The 18196-nt window shown below is 41.4% G+C and overlaps 1 protein-coding gene across 2 annotated transcripts in view; it reads left to right on the plus strand.

The window, feature by feature from the left end:
- Window positions 1–18196, plus strand: part of LOC110313349 (F-box-like/WD repeat-containing protein TBL1X) — a 163066-nt gene that overhangs the window by 134915 nt on the left and 9955 nt on the right. For both annotated transcript variants that reach the window (XM_029533968.1, XM_021187430.2), the window contains 9 exons: window positions 7500–7613; window positions 9414–9559; window positions 12178–12439; window positions 13754–13886; window positions 14232–14373; window positions 14628–14691; window positions 14803–14900; window positions 15854–15914; window positions 16389–16510. In XM_029533968.1, the coding sequence (XP_029389828.1) occupies window positions 7556–7613; window positions 9414–9559; window positions 12178–12439; window positions 13754–13886; window positions 14232–14373; window positions 14628–14691; window positions 14803–14900; window positions 15854–15914; window positions 16389–16510 (1086 nt within the window). In that variant the 5' untranslated portion in view covers window positions 7500–7555. The remainder of the gene's footprint in view (window positions 1–7499; window positions 7614–9413; window positions 9560–12177; window positions 12440–13753; window positions 13887–14231; window positions 14374–14627; window positions 14692–14802; window positions 14901–15853; window positions 15915–16388; window positions 16511–18196) is intronic.

Genomic DNA, 18196 nt, shown 5'->3' on the forward strand with positions numbered 1-18196 from the left:
AAAAAAAAAAGAAAAAAAAAAGATTTACAGAAAAGTAAATCTAAAAATGCCTGAAATATTGTGGGTCTTGTTCTAGTAAAATCAATTGCTTTCTGTTGTAGAAATGGAAAAGCCTGCCTTAGACTAGGAAAGACCTAGAGAGATTTGGGGTGGGGGTGTCATTGTATTAGGCTGGGTTTTTTGTTACTAAAAGGAAATGTGTGAGGCTGGCTACTTACTCAAATATAGAAGTTTGTTTAGCTTACAGTTTTTGAGCCTGAAAGTCCAAACATCATATATAGGTAGGTCTGGCTGTAAGTAGGAGGACTGTAGCTGCACTGTCTTCATTGTCATCACATCACACTGCTAAGAGGGATTACATCACAACACCAGGACACAGAGAAGGGATAGGGACCAGTCTGTGACCTCAGGAGACCTTGCCTTTTAAATGTCCACTACCACACTGATGTCAACATGTCACTTCTTGGGGGACACACTCAAACTGTTGGATTCAGTCCATAGTGATGAGCAAGCATCTTCTAATGGTTTATGTCTTGTGGGTCAGGGAACCTATGTTGAAGCTATTTGAACTTGCTGAATGCCAGTCAGCTTATGTATATAAACTTTGGTGATAGGTGCTGGGTTGCTAATCTCAAGCTGGTGAAACACAATGGTTTCTCTCTCATCTGTTGTAGCTGTGTTCAGTTAGAGATAAAATCTCGACTCTCAGAGACAGGCTCCATAAGGTAGGCCCTTGATATGATACCTAGTATCAGGACTGAGATTGGGGTACCCTGTTCACTGCTGCTATTGCCTTTTTATTTTATTTTGGCTCAGATGGGAAAGTGCCTCTCACGTGACCATAAAGGACCTGAGTGGATTCCTGATATCCAAGTAAAAATTGGGTGCAGTGAATACTCAATACAACGATTTTAGTGTGTTGCCCCCAAGGATTCAAATGCTAGAAGCAGTTGGGCAGTGGATATTTAAAAGGCATGGCCTACTGAGCTCACTAAATGGCTTCGCTTCTTCCCTCTTTGTGATAGGGTTATGTACTCATTTGTAAACCTTGTGCTGAGGCAGGGGAAAAGTAGTAGACCCTAGAAGCTCACTGACCACCCAGTCTACCCCAAATGGAAACTTCCAGGTTCACTGAGATAACCTGTGCCAAAAATTAAGGCAGAGAACAAGAGACCAACATCTATTTCCTAACTCTGGCTTCCAAATGTGCACACACATTCGTGCCTACACAGATATTCTACACAAACACCACACAAAGTGTTATCAGTCTCAAACTAGCTATAGTGATGTACTCCTTTAACCCAAAACTCAGGAAGCTGAGGTAGGAAATTGGTTTAAGTCCAGCCTGGTGTATATAAACAAGACCCTGTCTGAAAAAACAAACAAGCAATAAAATAAAACCACAAAAATGTTATCAGTCTTTTGACTGCGGAATTTAAACTGCTAAACACGTAATCAACAAAACTTAGTGCTTAGAGGCTTTCCAGATTTTAGGATGTGAATGCTCCCAACAGGTTCATGTACTTGAATACTTGGTCCCCAGATATGATACTATTTTGAGATGTGTGTCACTTTAGGCAGTGAGGTTGAGGTAAAGGAGGCACCAAGCCTCAACAGTTAGAGCTGAGCCTGGTTCCTAGACAGGCTTAGTCCTGTGTGTTGGTATTGTCCAAGCCACCTGATTTACCAGTCTCGGGGGAGAAATTTTAAGAAAATTTTTACTGCTTGGCTTGTGCATATCCTTCACTACTATGAAGTGGACTTCCACAGCAGATGTCTGCTCTTAACCACGTAAACATGTCCAAGAATATTTACTTCTGGGTCTGCCTTCTGCATTCCTTTTGTGTAACATTACCATCTGTCATGGGTGTGCACATGGGGTCTAGCGGAAAACCTCAGGAGGGCAAATTTTAATCAATCCAGTAAGGCAGCCAGGCACAATACAACCCTCTTTGGCATGCCTTTTGCTGAAAATAATCTCATTTGAAAACCAGAGTTCTTTTTCTAATAGAAAACTCTCTTTTCTCAACCCCGTATTTAAGTCTTTGCCAGATTTTAATTATATTTTAATAAATATAAGCCAGTTCATGTTTACAATACAAAAATACAAAGTGGAAAGTTCAAAAAACACACACAGATATATAAATGCAACATAACTGTCCCTGTAGATCTAGTTATGAATGAGGAAGAGAATATAAACACACAAAACAAGATGTAGTACCATGCAAACATCACCTATTTCTGCTGACTGATTTGTGCATGAGGGATGAGGGATGCATGTGTGTCTAGGGGTGTGTTTGCTCATATAAGCAGGCACATGTGGAGGCCAGAGGTCCTTGTCATGTGCTCCATTGCTTCTCCACATTTATTCTTTGAGTCTCACTGAAACTGAAGTTTGATCCTTTGCCAAGGCCTACTAATCATCAAATCCCATCTCTGCCTATCTCTGTGCCACAGCACTGAGGTTACACACCACATGCCAATCCTTTACATGGGTTCTGGGAATCTGACCCAAAGTCCTCATGTTCACATAGTAGGCACTTTCCCCACTGAGCCATCTCCCCAATCCTCACCTGCTTTTTCTGCCTAACACAGTCATAGGCATTTTTCTCCTAAATATTGTTTTAATGGCTGCATATTATTCCACTGTGTTATATTTCTTCCCAACCTTTACTTATTTGCATATTTTCCACAATTGGGATCAAAGTATAAAATGCACATTGACCACCTTTTTGTGTATTTCCTTCCCTTCTCCTATCATTAATCCAATGTACAAACAAAGGAGTATCTATAGTAGAACAGGAAAGATATTTACCAGAGAGAGGACCTCAAGTGTCATTGTATTAGTCTATTGTTATGAGGAAATTTCCAAGGCTGACTACTTATTAATGGAAAGAATTTTATCTTAAGGTAGCTACCAATTATGAAATGAAAATAAATGTAACTTAGAGACTAAGATATTATGGAGAAAAAAAGCCAGGGATTTAGGAGCTGCTATGACTAATACAGCAGAGAAACGGGCACCTTATGAAAAATTATTTAGTATTCATATATGCATGTAACGTTTGGCTTTCCTGCTCTTGATGGAAGGGGTACATTGAGACCATTTTTTCATCCTCTCTGGTTGGCTGTCTTGGGTTCTCATGGATATAGGACCGAGTCCTGAGTCTCAGCAGATAATTTCTTTTACCTCAGAATCTTCCAGAATAGAAAACAGCATGCTAATAGCAGGAACAAGAGACTTTCTTACCTCTCCGAGAAACATAGGCAGCTTGTCGTGGCCATAAAAGTTCTCTGAATCATGGGACAAACGGTGAAAGGAGAATTTTTGCCCTATAATGACGTGTCAGATGTATTACCCACACTAAAATGTGAGTACCTTGCACCATCTTCTTCACTGCAGAACAAAACTGCCCTCTTGTGGCAAGTAATGAATTCATTCTCTGTGTCCTTAAAGTAGCACCAACTCTCTGAACTAGGGAAGCCTCAGGTTTCCATTTTTAAAGATACTGCATAGCAATTTAGATCTTGTTGATTTTGAGCAACCCTCTTGTTTCCCCAGGAATAATAGCTATTGAATACTGTAAGCACACATGAAAACCGGTAATAAATAAGTCACTTAACCATCTGTGGATACTGAATCTTGACCTGTTTTGTGAAGGAAAGGGAATTTCTGCAACCTTGAAGTCTTAAACGGAAGACAAACAAAAACAGCAGACATAATGTTCTCTTAATTTCTTGAGATCTCTAACCCAATTATTATCTCTGTTGACACTTATCTCTAGTGCAAGAGGTTCAGAGATGTCATCAACTTTTCTTATTCAGAGCAGGGAAGGAGGGAGGGGGGATTGATTTAGTTGTGGCTTCAACTCCAGATAGAATTAAGTTACTTTCATTATTTCCATTCCTGTACAGTCTCAACTCCAAAGACTTCACATCAACTACTTGAAGGTGTCTTTATTAAAAACTAGTTCAGGCAAGAAAATAAACTCAGATGAAACATCTTCCCTATTCTGTTTGGGGCCGGGCATTTCTATGAGCATAGCAAATGTTCCCTTTTATTTGTAACCAGGAGGGTTGCAAAACATTTCTTGGAGACTCTCAGAGCTTCAAGCTGAAGTGGGTGCTGTCCTAGTAATTGGTCATATGTTAAATGAGAGCTGGATTTCCACTTGTAGGTGGCTGGAGATGACCAGTGTGGCTCTCTGCATTGCTGTTTTCTTTGATGGGCTCCTTTTCTAGGTGACAATCACTGGTGTGACCTATTATAGAAAAGAGAGTCCAAGTCTGTAATAACTGTGGTATGCTTTCCTTATTCATTCACATGGCCCCTTTGGGTAATTTTAGCAACATCTTCAGAGTTGTTGGATAATAATACTGACTAACATAAATGGATTATCTTTCTCATACCCTCTATTCACAATACTCAGAGTATTGCAGAAGAAGAGGTGCAAAGACTGTAAATGACTGTGGTTGGGGGACTATTGCAAAATAGTATCTTCTGGGCATGATCACTGAACTCACAAATTTACAGTAGTTGTTGCCTGTTCAAGATCAAGGCAGTCACTATCCAGCATGGATGGGAGAGGGATTCACAAGGCCCTTCCCCTAGCTGAGGAGCTATTGACAGTTGATGGATACTGGGGCTGGTGGTGAAGATTCAGATTTCTTTAAGGGTAGGTCGCCCATGCTCCAATGGATGGTCCGATATCCATGCATGTATAGATTCTGTGGATTATAAGAAGAGGACATGGGGCTAGAGAGATGGTTCCTGGCTGCTCCTCCAGAGGACCTGCGTCTAATTCCTGACATATATGCACCATCCCCTAACTGTAACTTAAATATCAGGGAATCTAGACTCTGTGGACACTGACAAACATGCCTGCAAAATATTCTATACTTTTTTTTTTTAAATGAAAAGGGGGAAAGATGATATGGGGGATAGAATCCAGCAGTTAAGAGCACTTGTTGCTCTTGCAGAGGATGCAGATTCTGTTCCAGCATCCAGATGGCAGCTCACAACAGTCTGTAACTCTAGTTTTAGAGGATATGATGCCCTCTTCTGGTTTCTGCAAGTACTGCACACACCTGGTACATACAGGTATGTGCAGGCAAAACATGTTTTTTAAAAAAAACGGGAAATGAGATTGGGACTCCTGGAATTGGAGGTACAGGGAGTTGTAAACTGCTTGGTGTGGGTGCTAACACAAGCAGTATGTACTCTTAACCACTGAACTGTCTCGCCAGCCCCTTTTTTCCTATGTATTTAAGATGAGCAGTCTTCAGAATATATTTCAGAGTCTCCCATTTACTACCTTCCATGATCTAGCCTGGAAAATAATACAAAAAAGTATAGTTTACTTGTTTTGATAAGACCATTTTTCAAATTATTTTCTTTCTGTCACTCTAATAACCCAATATGACTTCTGCCATCCCATTATCCAGTCATAAGTTGTTGATAGAAAAATCAGATGTTTGCAGCTGTATGGGATGTAGAGAAACACTGAGACTGTAAGCCTGTCACTGCAGCTAAGACTTTCATCATTATGACATTACTCAGCTTTACCAAGTCTGATGGTGTGCTCAGGTACCGGTTTTTTCTACACATATGATTGCATTTTCTAATTTCTTTAAGTTATATTTTTGTTAGCTTTCAATGTGAGTTGATAGCTATTTACTGAGTCTCTATTTCTTCCCTCTAAGGTACCAAGTAGAAATCGTAGGTCATATTTTGGTGGCAGTGTTTGCACAAATACATTAGTATCAGCAAAGGAAGATAAGCGTTTTATATATGTATTTTATTAGTTTTCTGAAAGATTCATACATGTATGCAATGTATTTTCTTCTCACTTATTCATCAGTCTTAACTGGTTGGTGTAGCACAGTCATTTCCATGAGATTCTCTCTGTCCCCTCATGTTCCTTGCATCTCTTTATTTGGAGCCCTGACACAGAAATAATAATGTCAAGGTGACATATGTAGCTACTTGACCCCACACCTGTTCACCACCCTCGGGGCTTTAAGTTTATAGTGAAGTACTGATCCTGCCTCATCTGTCCATGTCGGTTCAGGGTTCCATGTGTGCAGGCTTCATTACCACGCCCATTCTGAATTATAATGCACTGTGGTTTCACTGACTAAATACAAAGTCAGCTGATTGTACTCTCTGTTGACCCTGAATCTAGCTTCCCTGGTATGGTTCATATCCTGACCCTAAAATATATGCCAACTTTTCTCTTTTGGGAAAACATTTTGCCTGGAAGATACACACACACACACACACACACACATACATATGTATGTATGTGTACACACACACACATAACCAGCTTAATAGAGAAAGGGTTTGTTTGGCTTACAGTTTCATGATATATAGCGCATCATCAAGGAGAAGTCAAGACAAGGGCTTGAAGCAGATAGTTCACAGGAAAGAGCCAGAGAGAATGTGAATGTGTGCATGTGTTCAGCTTGCTTTTTCTATATTCATGCACTCAGGACCCAGCTCCACCTGGGTGCTACTCAAGTGGGCTGGGCTTTCTCTTATCAATTAACACTATCAAGACATTTGAGGTCTGTGGTTTATGCTGTGGCAGGATGCCGAGTTGATGTCAGTGATCCCAGCTACATCACTGCAACCCAAGAACCCTGTTTGTGGTGTGTTGATATTACAAACCATGTCAAAGCCCATAATCTATGTTCTCTTGGTCTTTCAAGAACAAATAAGCCACTGTGACAGACATATTAATGACTAGAGACAGTTGAGAAAGGGGCATAGAAGACAACCCCCCCCCAAATAGTAATAGCCTAGACAGGAAGCCATGGGGAGAACTCTTAAAACTATGATAGGATGCTGAGGTGTTGTCCTCCACAATAAATAACTTCTGGCAGGGATGCAGGAAGGTAAGGACTCACTTGTCTCCATTTAGTGACCAGGCCACCCGGCCACTGAGGCTTTGACCACACTCTAGTGAATCTAGAGATAATACAAATTCCATTTTTTTTTGCTGGGGGTGTAACAAGGATGGGGGGGTTGGACAGGGAAAGACTAGAAATTGAATGTGATAGTGGTATATGATTCAAAATCTCCAAATAGTCAATAAAAACATGTTGTAAAAAAAAAGATACTCCTTCACAGATATGGCCATAGGCTAGCCTGATCTAGATGGTCCTTCATTGAGTCTCTTCTCAGGCCACTCTGGATTGTGTCAAGTTGACAAACCAGCTTTCATATACACATATATTTATATGTTCATGTATATACACATACATACATCTGTCTAGTATAATACAATATGGTGGTAATTGGTCAACCCATAATATATATATGTGATATTGTATTTAAATAATCTCTAAAGGGTATAGCTAAGTAGTAGAGCACTTGCCTAACATACATAAGTCCCTGAATCTGTCCCTAACACACGCCCCCCCCAAGCACAGACATTCAGAAGACAAATACATACAAGATACTCAAAACAATGTTTCTGATGTTTTTCTAACAGAGGGTGGCTCACACTTGATTGAGACGAAGACCTCATCGCCGAAAGGTGAGGCTAAGATGAGCATTACCAGCGACGAGGTGAACTTTCTGGTATATCGCTACCTCCAGGAATCAGGTAACCAGCTAGCTTGCTTGCTTGCTTTCTTCCTTCCTTCCTTTCTTTCTTTTTTTTAAAGATTTATTTATTATATGTAAGTACACTGTAGCTGTCTTCATACAGCCAGAAGAGGGCATCAGGTCTCATTAAGGGTGGCTATGAGCCACCATGTGGTTACTGGAATTTGAACCTTTGGAAGGGCAGTTGGTGCTCTTACCTGCTGAGCCATCTCACCAGCCCTGGTAACCAGCTTTCTTTTCTGTAGGAAGTTCATTATAAATATGTTTTGGACAAAACAGTTGACCACCAGTACAAGCCAGACTATCGGATCATCAAAAAGACCTAAGAATACTCTATGTAAAGAGTGTTAAAGGGACAGAGAAATGGTCTGGAAGGCACTTCATTCCTCAGTTGAAGTGTGGGGAGAGCATGATCTTTCTTCTCATGACAGGAAATCAGTCAAGAGCAGTTGAGCCAGGTGTGATGACATTCACCTTTAATCCTGGCACTTGGAAGACAGAGAGAGTAGCTCTGGGTAGCTGTTGGGTTCAGAGAGCCTCAGGTGGGGCAAAATGCTATTTTCTCATGGTCTAATGTGATTTCTCCAATGGGTGATTTTAGTTCTCAAGTAAAACATTTTTTAATTCTCACAACCTGAAGATATTTAAAATCTACAAAATGATACTAATTGTACCTACCCATGCCACAAGCCACTTCAGTCCAATAGGGAATGCCCTATGTTCACTTCCCTAGTGGAAAATTGAAGTCTCTGGTGAAGCTGTTGGCAAGTATTTCTTTCTGTAGGCTGTGGGGAGCCAGTTCTATGCCTCCCCTAGCTTTGGTGGTCTGTTGGCAACCTTTGGCATTTCTTGGCTTAAAGCTGCATCACCTTGGTCCTGATGTCCAATGTGTCCACATTTCCTTTTACAAAGAAAAGACCATATCAGCCTAGGATCTCAGCACACTTATTTTAATAAATTATATCTGCCATAAACCTATTTTCAAGTGGTCATACTTTGAGATATAATTTGTCCCCATCTTCTGGAGTTGCATATGTAGTTCTTTTAGTTAACTTTATTTCACTGTGACCAAATACCTCAAGCAAATGAAATTAAAGAAGGAAATGGATTTTTCTGGCTGTCAAAGTCCATGGTTGCTTTGTTCCTGTTCTTTTGGGTCTGTGGTGTGGGAGAACATCATGGTGTAGTATGTGGCATGGTAAAGTAGCTTGCCTCATAGCAACCAGGAAGCAAAGAGAGAAAAATGCAAAGGGGTGGGAGTGTCTCCAATATCCCCTTTAAGGTCACATCCTTGGAGACCTGATTTCTTCCTATTAGGCCTCACTTCTTAAAGGCTCTATCACCACTCAGTTGTACCACTGGCTTGTCACTCAAGTCTTTAGCATATGGGCCTTTGGGGGACACATCACAGCTAAACTACTGCATTTCTCAGTGTAATGTTTAAGTCAACTCCTATTAAACCCATCTTATGTTGGAAATGGCAGTCAAAAATATATCTAAGGGTTGTGAAAATTTTCTGATAGGTAAAGTGCTTGCTCTGCAAGGATATGAATCTATGTTCAATTCCCCACCTCACATGTAAAAGCCAGGCTTTGCCATCAAAGTGTTTCTGATCATATACCAGCACCAGTCCTTACTTCTGTGTTCCTTCTGTTTTCCCTGCCTGCTCGACCCTAACTAGAACCCGAACTTCCATTCTATAGCCTTCCCCAAGCCCCATAGCTCCATGTTCACATCTCCATCCCACATTTCCCTCCCTACTTGACTCACACCTGCCTCTGCTTCCCTCTTCCTGCAGGTTTTTCCCACTCTGCCTTCACGTTTGGGATCGAAAGCCACATTAGCCAGTCCAACATCAATGGTACACTAGTGCCACCGGCTGCCCTAATCTCCATTCTTCAGAAAGGACTGCAGTATGTGGAGGCGGAGATCAGCATCAATGAGGTATGTTAATTCCTGAGAATATGGCAGAGTTCCAGACTCCCCATAGCAGATCTCAGAAGGATGTGTATATGATCCTTGAACACAGGTCTGGCATGCATTCTAAGGTATTTGGGGAAAAGTGGAAGCTACAAACAGGTCACTGCACCATCAATAAGCTTTGGATGCCTCCTTGTGCAGGTTTGAAAAATCACAAGGTGTTGACTGATGAAAACAACCAACTTATTCTTACAAACAGACTTTCATCTACTTTGTTCCAGGGCTTTGCATGAGCAGACAAGCCCTCTTTGGGCAGAATGCCCAAAGCAGGACCTTACTGTATGCTCATAGAGTCTTTATTTTCTGTCAAACTGACAGGGCATAACCAGAGGGAAATTTGAAGAGCATTTCACACTCAAACCATTTCTCTGACTCCTACATCCTCTCTCTGTCCTCCCCTTCCTCCAAGTCCCCTGACTGAGCAAGTGAGCAAGTGATATAGTTGTCCATTTAGAGCTGCAATTCAATGTTTGTTCATTTCTATCACTTTTTACTACTTATAAGTCTCTGTGGTGAGTACCACACACTGCAAACAAAGAAAAAGCTTCTCTGACCAAAGCTAATAGCAACACTAATAATGGGCTTAAACATGAATATTTAGAATTTGATAGGCATACCATGTCCATTTAGCAAAACCATAGCAGTATCTTCCCCAACCACCTGCTTTTGGCCAGGTTTACAGAACCAGATATGAATTCCCACTTGTGGATCAGTTCTCAAATCTAATCAGAAAGCAGCTTTTAATTACCCTCAACATCCAGGCCACTGTTATGTCAGTGGACACGTCTTACCTGACAGAGATTGGTGGTACAAAGCATGTGGAGTTCACAGCTGAGTGATGATTCTTTCTCAGCAACACTAACTTTTTTTTTTTATAGTCTATGGCTTTAACTATATATATGCAAGATATTTCTGTTCATACTTTGTTTTATTTTTTAACTTATCCTTATTGCTTTTTTATACATACTTCAATTGACCCACTCCAATACATACCATACCTCTCCTTCCTTTAACCTGATCCACCATTACAAATGTCTTAGACTGTTTTCTTGCTATATTCTCTTTTAACTTTAAAAATTATCCTTCTAAACACAAGAATAGTGTCTGATTTCTATTTCTCTCATCATCCAAGAGGGTTTTGTTTGTCTAGGGGTAAATTCTCTTTGCTATGTGTTTCCAAGAATTAAAAAAGAATTCAGATGTAGTGGCATTTTTATTATGTTGACAATGACCTACCTCTTTTTCTAGTTCATTTGTTAAGTTTTATTTTATGCTTATGTTTGCTTTGCCTATATGCATGTCCGTGTACCACTGGGTTTCTGTTGCCTGCAACAGCCAGAATAAGGTATGAGGTTGCCCAAAATTGGAGTTACTGGTGCTTGTGTGCCACTGTACAGATGCTGAGAACTGAACCCAGGTCATCTAGAAAAGCAACTAGTACTCTTAACTGCTGAGACATCTCCCCAGCCACATGGCCGTTTTATGACACTGTTTGCTATATATCTCTATGAAAGAAAAAAAAAGACACGGAAGGATTAAGACTTAGCATCAACTCTGGCCACTCAAGGCCAGAATCCAGGGCCAAGTGGCTAATGAGTGATACTGAATTTACTATGTTGTATTAATTTCCTTTTTTAAACATTGTATTATAATTTAAAAAGAAAAACAAAAAAAATCCACCTGGGGCAAAGTGTTGTTTAGATAATATTTAGCTAAAACTTGTGCCTCTCCATTTCTGAGATAATTGAAGTTTAGGGCATATGGGAACATGGTTTTTCATCCAGCAGACAGCCTGGAGGCATGTGGAGATTCATGATTCAAATATTTGGAGTGTTTCCTGAGGAAAGAACTTCCTGTGTTTTTTAAGGATATGTGGAAATGTTTTCATGGACAAAGCACAGTTTTTAAATGCATTTTAGAATCAAGACACCCTATTGCCTGGTTACATCATGTTGTATTTCATCTTCACACTGAGCCCAGAGACTCATATATAACACATTCTGAATGGTGCAGTTGTCTTTATATTGGGTTCATTCTTCCTTCATTGTTAATGATAGTCATTGCAAAGATGCCTGATCTGGTAATAGCATCCAGTCAGGGTTACCATCCATCTCAGCACTAAACCTTTGTGGCTGGGTGATTCTTAGAGGGAGGATTTCCAGTGCACCTGAAGATGGTGAGCAGCATGACCTGCCTCTGCTCCATAGATGACAATATAAATCTATGCTCCCAATGATGACAACTTAAAATGCCTCTGCCACATTGAGACTTGTCCTTCAAGGAGGCAATTCTGCCCTATTGGTTGAATAATCACCACATTGATGGTAGCAAGTTTTGTCATAGAATAAAAGTAACCCTGTTCAGATACCCATAATGCCCAAATTTAGCTAGACATCTATGAAATTACTAAGGATGGTCTTCTACTGCCAGCTCTCCATGAATGGTCCTCCTCATCCACTTCCCCATCCCTCTTGACCATCTAACCTTGGCCCACCACAAAATCCCTTGTACCTTATTCCTACTCCATTCCAACTTCTCTGGTCCATGGTAGCTGATGGGTAACCCTGGCCTTGCTTTCCTAGGATGGCACGGTATTTGATGGGCGTCCCATTGAGTCCCTATCGTTAATTGATGCTGTGATGCCCGATGTGGTACAGACAAGACAGCAAGCTTTTCGGGAGAAACTCGCCCAGCAGCAAGCCAATGCAGCAGCAGCAGCAGCTGCAGCTGCAGCCACAGCCACAAGCACAGCGGCTACAACACCAGCAGCTGCTGCTCAGCAAAACCCACCAAAGAATGGAGAAGCCACCGTGAATGGGGAAGAAAATGGAGCCCATGCAATAAGTAAGTGGAGAGTGCTCTGATCTTCAAGGGGTCATGTTTTTTTTTTCCTTCTCCTGAATCTATGTATAGTTGAAGGGATGCTTAAAGTATGGCCTTCTGTCAATCTGTTTAATTGCTTTCTGGGCTTTGTTTCCTGTCTGTCCACAAGATCTTCATCTTTGACTTCACTGGCCTCCCTTGGTTTCAGGGAATGTTACACCTGTGCGAGTGTCCATATTACAAGGGGAGCTTCCATAAGTGTATTAGTTGTGGTGCCCTTCAATCCTAGTACTTCACTAGTGCCCCATCCTCAGGTTCTTAGCTCAGTTTTGCTGTAGCTAGCAAGCCAAGGTAATTTCAAGGGCAGCAGCCCCAGACATGGGGCATTGTATTACTTTATCATTGCAAACTCCCTGAACGTTTATTGGATAACTCCAGAGTCAGAGCACGTAAGACCATTCCACATTAGCCCTGCACCTGGGCAGAGCAGAGGTGAACACATACCTTAATGTATATTGGCAGCTCACATGCAAAGAGGGTTTGTTCTGTGTGCACCCACAGGTCTTGCAGTTGATGGTGTTTCAAAGTCTTAACCCATGCTGCTGCTACCTACTGAGGTTTATAATTTCCACACTGTTACTCGGGCCTGGTGCAGTTGGGGTCCCAACCCTAGACTTCATAGTCTGCTACTGCAAAGTAGCTTCTCCTTATTGCTGCTGCAATGCCTAAGCATTCTGTGGTCAGTAGACACCATTCAGGACTTAGTTCCTTTTCACTCAGGTCATCAGTCTTCCAGGACTGCCTGAGCCATCTCATTGGGCTCCTTGTGTGATTCTCCTGTGGGTGGCAGTAGAGTTAGTTTTTTGTTCCTGTAATGACATACCTGAAGCAACTAGTTTATAAGGGAAGAAAAGGCATATTCCTTCAGCTCACGGGCAATGCATATACATGGGCATGACCATGATGTGGACGTTGAGATCAGATGGAAATGCAAAGTAGAGGGCATCATGGGAGAAAAAGAAGTCAGAGCAGACTACAAATAACTAACAAATGACTTCCCACTAGGAACCACTTCTTAAAGGTCCCATTACCTACTGTCATATTCGCCATATGGACACCAAGCTTCCAGAACACTTTGGGAACAAATGTACAGCATAGCACTGTCAAAACAAAAACACAAAATGTGCACCAAACTGCAGAAATGCCCACTTCTTACCATCATCAGATGTAGCGTGACTTTGATACTTCAAACAGAGTATTTTTAAAACAGTGGTGTCTGAAGCTGTTTTATTAATGTGTTGGTGGACCATGTACGTTTTCATGTTTGCTTGGCAGATAATCACTCAAAGCCAATGGAAATAGATGGAGACGTTGAAATTCCACCGAGTAAAGCTACAGTCCTTCGAGGCCATGAGTCTGAGGTCTTCATTTGTGCCTGGAATCCTGTTAGTGACCTACTTGCTTCTGGGTAAGAATTTGGGACTGGAAAGCACCTGGGCCTTCATTCTTCTCTGGAGTACTGCCTTGAGGAAAGTGCACTGGTTTGTTGGGCTTCCCTAAAAATGAAGACTGAGGAACAGGCTTTTTTATGCATCCTGTACTGTGGGAAAGACAGTGGTTCCAGCCATTTCTCTGTCTGGTGAGGAGTAAGGCAGACACATCTTAAGTCAGTAAGTAGAAGAGATGGGTGAGGAAAGAAACCGAGCAAGAGAAGTGGAAAAAACGGGCACATGCTAATGATGTGAGACCTAGCCCCACATCAGTCACATTTTCCCATTGAACCAGAGTCAAATGATCCATGTTGGTCCTGCAGATCTGGAGACTCCACTGCGAGAATATGGAACCTTAATGAGAACAGCAACGGGGGCTCCACACAGCTTGTGCTGAGGCACTGTATACGTGAAGGCGGACATGATGTTCCCAGTAATAAAGATGTCACTTCTTTGGACTGGAATGTAAGTTTCTACCATCAGTGTGTTCAGATGAAGCACATGCAAACTCAAAGAGGCAGATAGTTCTTTGTCTTAGCTCCCACATTGGGGTACTGGTATCAAGGGCTCATAATCAGATCCTAGTGGAAAGACTGGAGGATGGGAAGTTGTCCCCATTGTCATGAACTTGTGTTGCCTCTGTCACATAGCCCCATGTAGGAAGGAGGCTCAGGAAAGCACCCAGATACTAATGTGTTTTGTCATTTTCTGTCCCCAAGAGCGATGGAACACTGCTGGCAACAGGTTCCTATGATGGTTTTGCAAGAATATGGACAGAAGATGGTAAGTTTTACATTCCTCATATGTGTTAATAAGTAAGAAGGACTTGGTGTGTGATCCTAGAGTGAACAGTGGGTAACTGTGAAGTCACCATGTCTTGTTTTCCCATCTCAGGTAACCTAGCCAGCACCTTAGGGCAACATAAAGGCCCCATCTTTGCTCTGAAGTGGAACAAAAAGGGGAATTATATTTTGAGTGCTGGTGTAGACAAGGTGAGTGAATGTCAACTTTAAATACATCCCTTTTATATGTGGATGTGGGGTTTTGGTTTTGTTGTTGTTGTTGTTGTTTTTGTCAGCTTTGGTAAAATAACTCATTTAGGCTGTTTATTTCTCTGGTTTGATCTTATTGCTGACTTTTGAACAAGGAATCACCTCATACATTTATTTACCTCTGTAGACCTTCATGCAGAATGTGCTCTCAGTCTCGTTATGGAAAGAGGAGAAATCTCCAAATGGAGTTTATAAAAAGTATTCGGTTGTGGATGTTTCTGGGTTGACTTTTATCCATTAAGCAATTTTTAGTCACAGACTTTTTTTCCTCCCCTAGCTCCACCTTTTCTCACCTGATAAACCACTGCTTCCCACTGTAGATGGCAGAATTCTCTGAGACCTGATACAGGGCAAACTTCACAGAAACTCATGGAGCTGACTTACAGTTTGATTTTTTTTTTTCAATCCATACTTTGGATTTTTGGGCTGCTCCACCTGCTCTCCCAGTTCATAGAGTGACAGGGGATTGTTGGAAATGCTCATTTCTATAGCTCTTCTTTTAGAACAATATCCAAAGGGCAAGCAGATATGCTTTCTTACCTGTTACTTAATGGTTTTCTGGGTTTGGGAGCTAAGGGGGAATTTTGGTAGATTTCCCACATATATTGGTGAAGGCTGCTGTGTACCAGTTACTGCCATTAATGTGGCATCCATATTACTGCGTGTGAAATGCAATGTACATGGACTTAGATCAGAAATATAGAAGTGACATGTTGTATGAATATTTTACACTATTGCATGTATAAAGGATACAGGTTTAGCTATATATAGGCATAAAATACATTGTTAATTTTTAGAAGGAAAGGGGGCTGGTTGTCTTTTCTGGTAAAGGACATTGTTCTAGATAATTGTTCTTTGAGGAGAATAACTTTCCCTCTGTTTGCGGAATACAGACAACAATAATTTGGGACGCTCACACAGGAGAAGCCAAACAACAGTTTCCTTTTCATTCAGGTAGGTTTACTGTTATGGTTATGCAGAGGTAGCCCCAGGAGTTTTTTTTTTTTTTTTTTTTTTTTTTTTTTTTTTACTTATTTAAGATTGTGTGATATTGTCTGAAAGCAGAGATGTGTCAAGACATTGGGACTTTCGACAACTGTAAAACAAAGTATCGGAAGTAAGAAAATAGGTGGCCTAGCAAAAAATGACTGGTACCTCCCCTTTATCCATAACTGGGCCTGTCCTTGAGGGCTTTTTCATTTCATAGAAAGGTGGCAGTCTCTCTCCAGGAGCATCTTACAAATGGGAAAGAGAGAGTCTTTAAGATCTTTGAAGGATGGTTTTCATGGTGTCAGTGTAGCGGATTCACACTGGGGGTGATATTCATGGTTACCAGACTCCTGGGGATGCTTCTTTTGTCTGCATCACTGAGCTCTATATTCAGTTAATCAGGCAAATGTTCTTCCTCTCTTTCCTCCTGCTTTGCAGCACCTGCCCTTGATGTGGACTGGCAGAACAACACTACCTTTGCCTCCTGTAGCACAGACATGTGCATTCATGTGTGCAGGCTTGGCTGTGATCGCCCAGTCAAAACCTTCCAAGGACATACTGTAAGTGGCAGTTCTAATGCTCAAGCTTGGGGATTGTGAGAGTGTGGTGTGTATCTTTTCAGTACCAGCATTAAAAATTAACTGTGCAGGAGAGACTACTTGTTCAGCAGCACTTTGCTGCTGAGAGCTGCTGTGGCTGCCCTGGTGGTGGAATTAACCCAGCTATGGTCAATGGTTTTAGGAATATCTCAGAGTAGCTACCAGCTAATCCTGTCCTTGTTCTGTCCTGAACCTGTTTCTCTTCTAGCCCTAGTCTATTTCCCAGCTTTTAATAGGGGCATATGTTTTAAGTTTGATTTTTCTTGCTCTTACTTAGACTTTACCTCTCTCATAGCCTGCTTCCTGGCTCCATAAATGATTCTCACCAATACTGATTGTCTACCTACATGGCTCTGAACCTGCTGCTTCCTGAGACCTGTGTGTAGGTTCTGGTTGCTTCTCTGGAAGTTTGATTGAGATGCAAAAAGATGACAAAAGAGAAAATTCTGCTTCCAGGAAGGAATTTGGAATTGCAGATGGGTCAGCTAGGTCATGGAGATGTCTGTGAGTTTTCTCTACATCTACAGTTGGAGATATACACTACCTCATTTACACTTGAGCTCACAGATAGGCATGCGCACGCACGTGCACATACATACATACATACATACGCACGCTCTGTGATCACGCCCTTTGTCTCCTCTTTGATCTAGTCACAGAGAAATATGCTCCTTGGATTCCCAGCTTCTTCCAATTTCACACTTTTCAAAACTTGGTGTCCTTACAAATGGGATTAGCCACAACATTGAGAAGTATGAAATTTAGAATATAATCTGGTGTGTGAAGTTGTATGTTAGGCGAAGACAGCTGGCTTCATAGAGTTAACAGTAATAGCAGTAGTATTCCCAAGACTCCTCTGAGGAAGCCCCTCTATCCTTCCCTCTGCCCTTGCTTTGCTTGCTGTCCCTGTCAGTATGGCAGAGCTGCAGGTAGTTCTTTATATAAACACATCCCCTTCCCCTTCCCCACCCTAAGCCTTTCTCCTCCAGTCTTGGAGTCTCCGGTACTCAGAAAGCAGGAAAACTTGGCAGTTTCTTTGTTGTATGGTACCCCAAATCCAGCTTGATGAATCAGTAAGTTTGGGCTTACTTACAGGAATTTGGGTGAGGGGTTACTTATAGAAGTAAAAATGAGTCAGAGTGCTGAGTCACCAAAGCTCACCTCACCATGGGTGAATAAAAGCTGGAAACCTAGAGCACACTGCACAGCCGTGGGCCCTTTTCTGTGTTGTTCAGTTGGTTAGGTAGTTTGTCTTATCTTTGTTCTCTAGAAAGTTCAGCTGGCCTCTACTTCTAGGTAACTGTGTTTGTCTGAAAGTGACTTGGCAGTCTTTTCTGCTTATACACACGTTTGTGGTAGGAGTTGGGGGATTAGTGAACCTGGTCAGTTTTAGGGACTTTCTGAAGGTTTTTTTGAGTTGCTTACTTCTTGTTTTAACGAGATTATAGTATTTCATCTCACAACTCCCTAAAAGCATCCTGCTTTAAGAAGTTTCCTTTCATATGTTCATAGCAGCCTTATTTATAATAGCCAGAAGCTGGAAAGAAGCCAGATGTCCCTCAACAGAGGAATGGATACAGAAAATGTGGTACATTTACACAATGGAGTACTACTCAGCTATTAAAAAAATGAATTTATGAAATTCTT

Source organism: Mus pahari, chromosome X (genome assembly GCF_900095145.1).
Source record: "Mus pahari chromosome X, PAHARI_EIJ_v1.1, whole genome shotgun sequence".
NCBI lineage: Eukaryota > Metazoa > Chordata > Mammalia > Rodentia > Muridae > Mus > Mus pahari.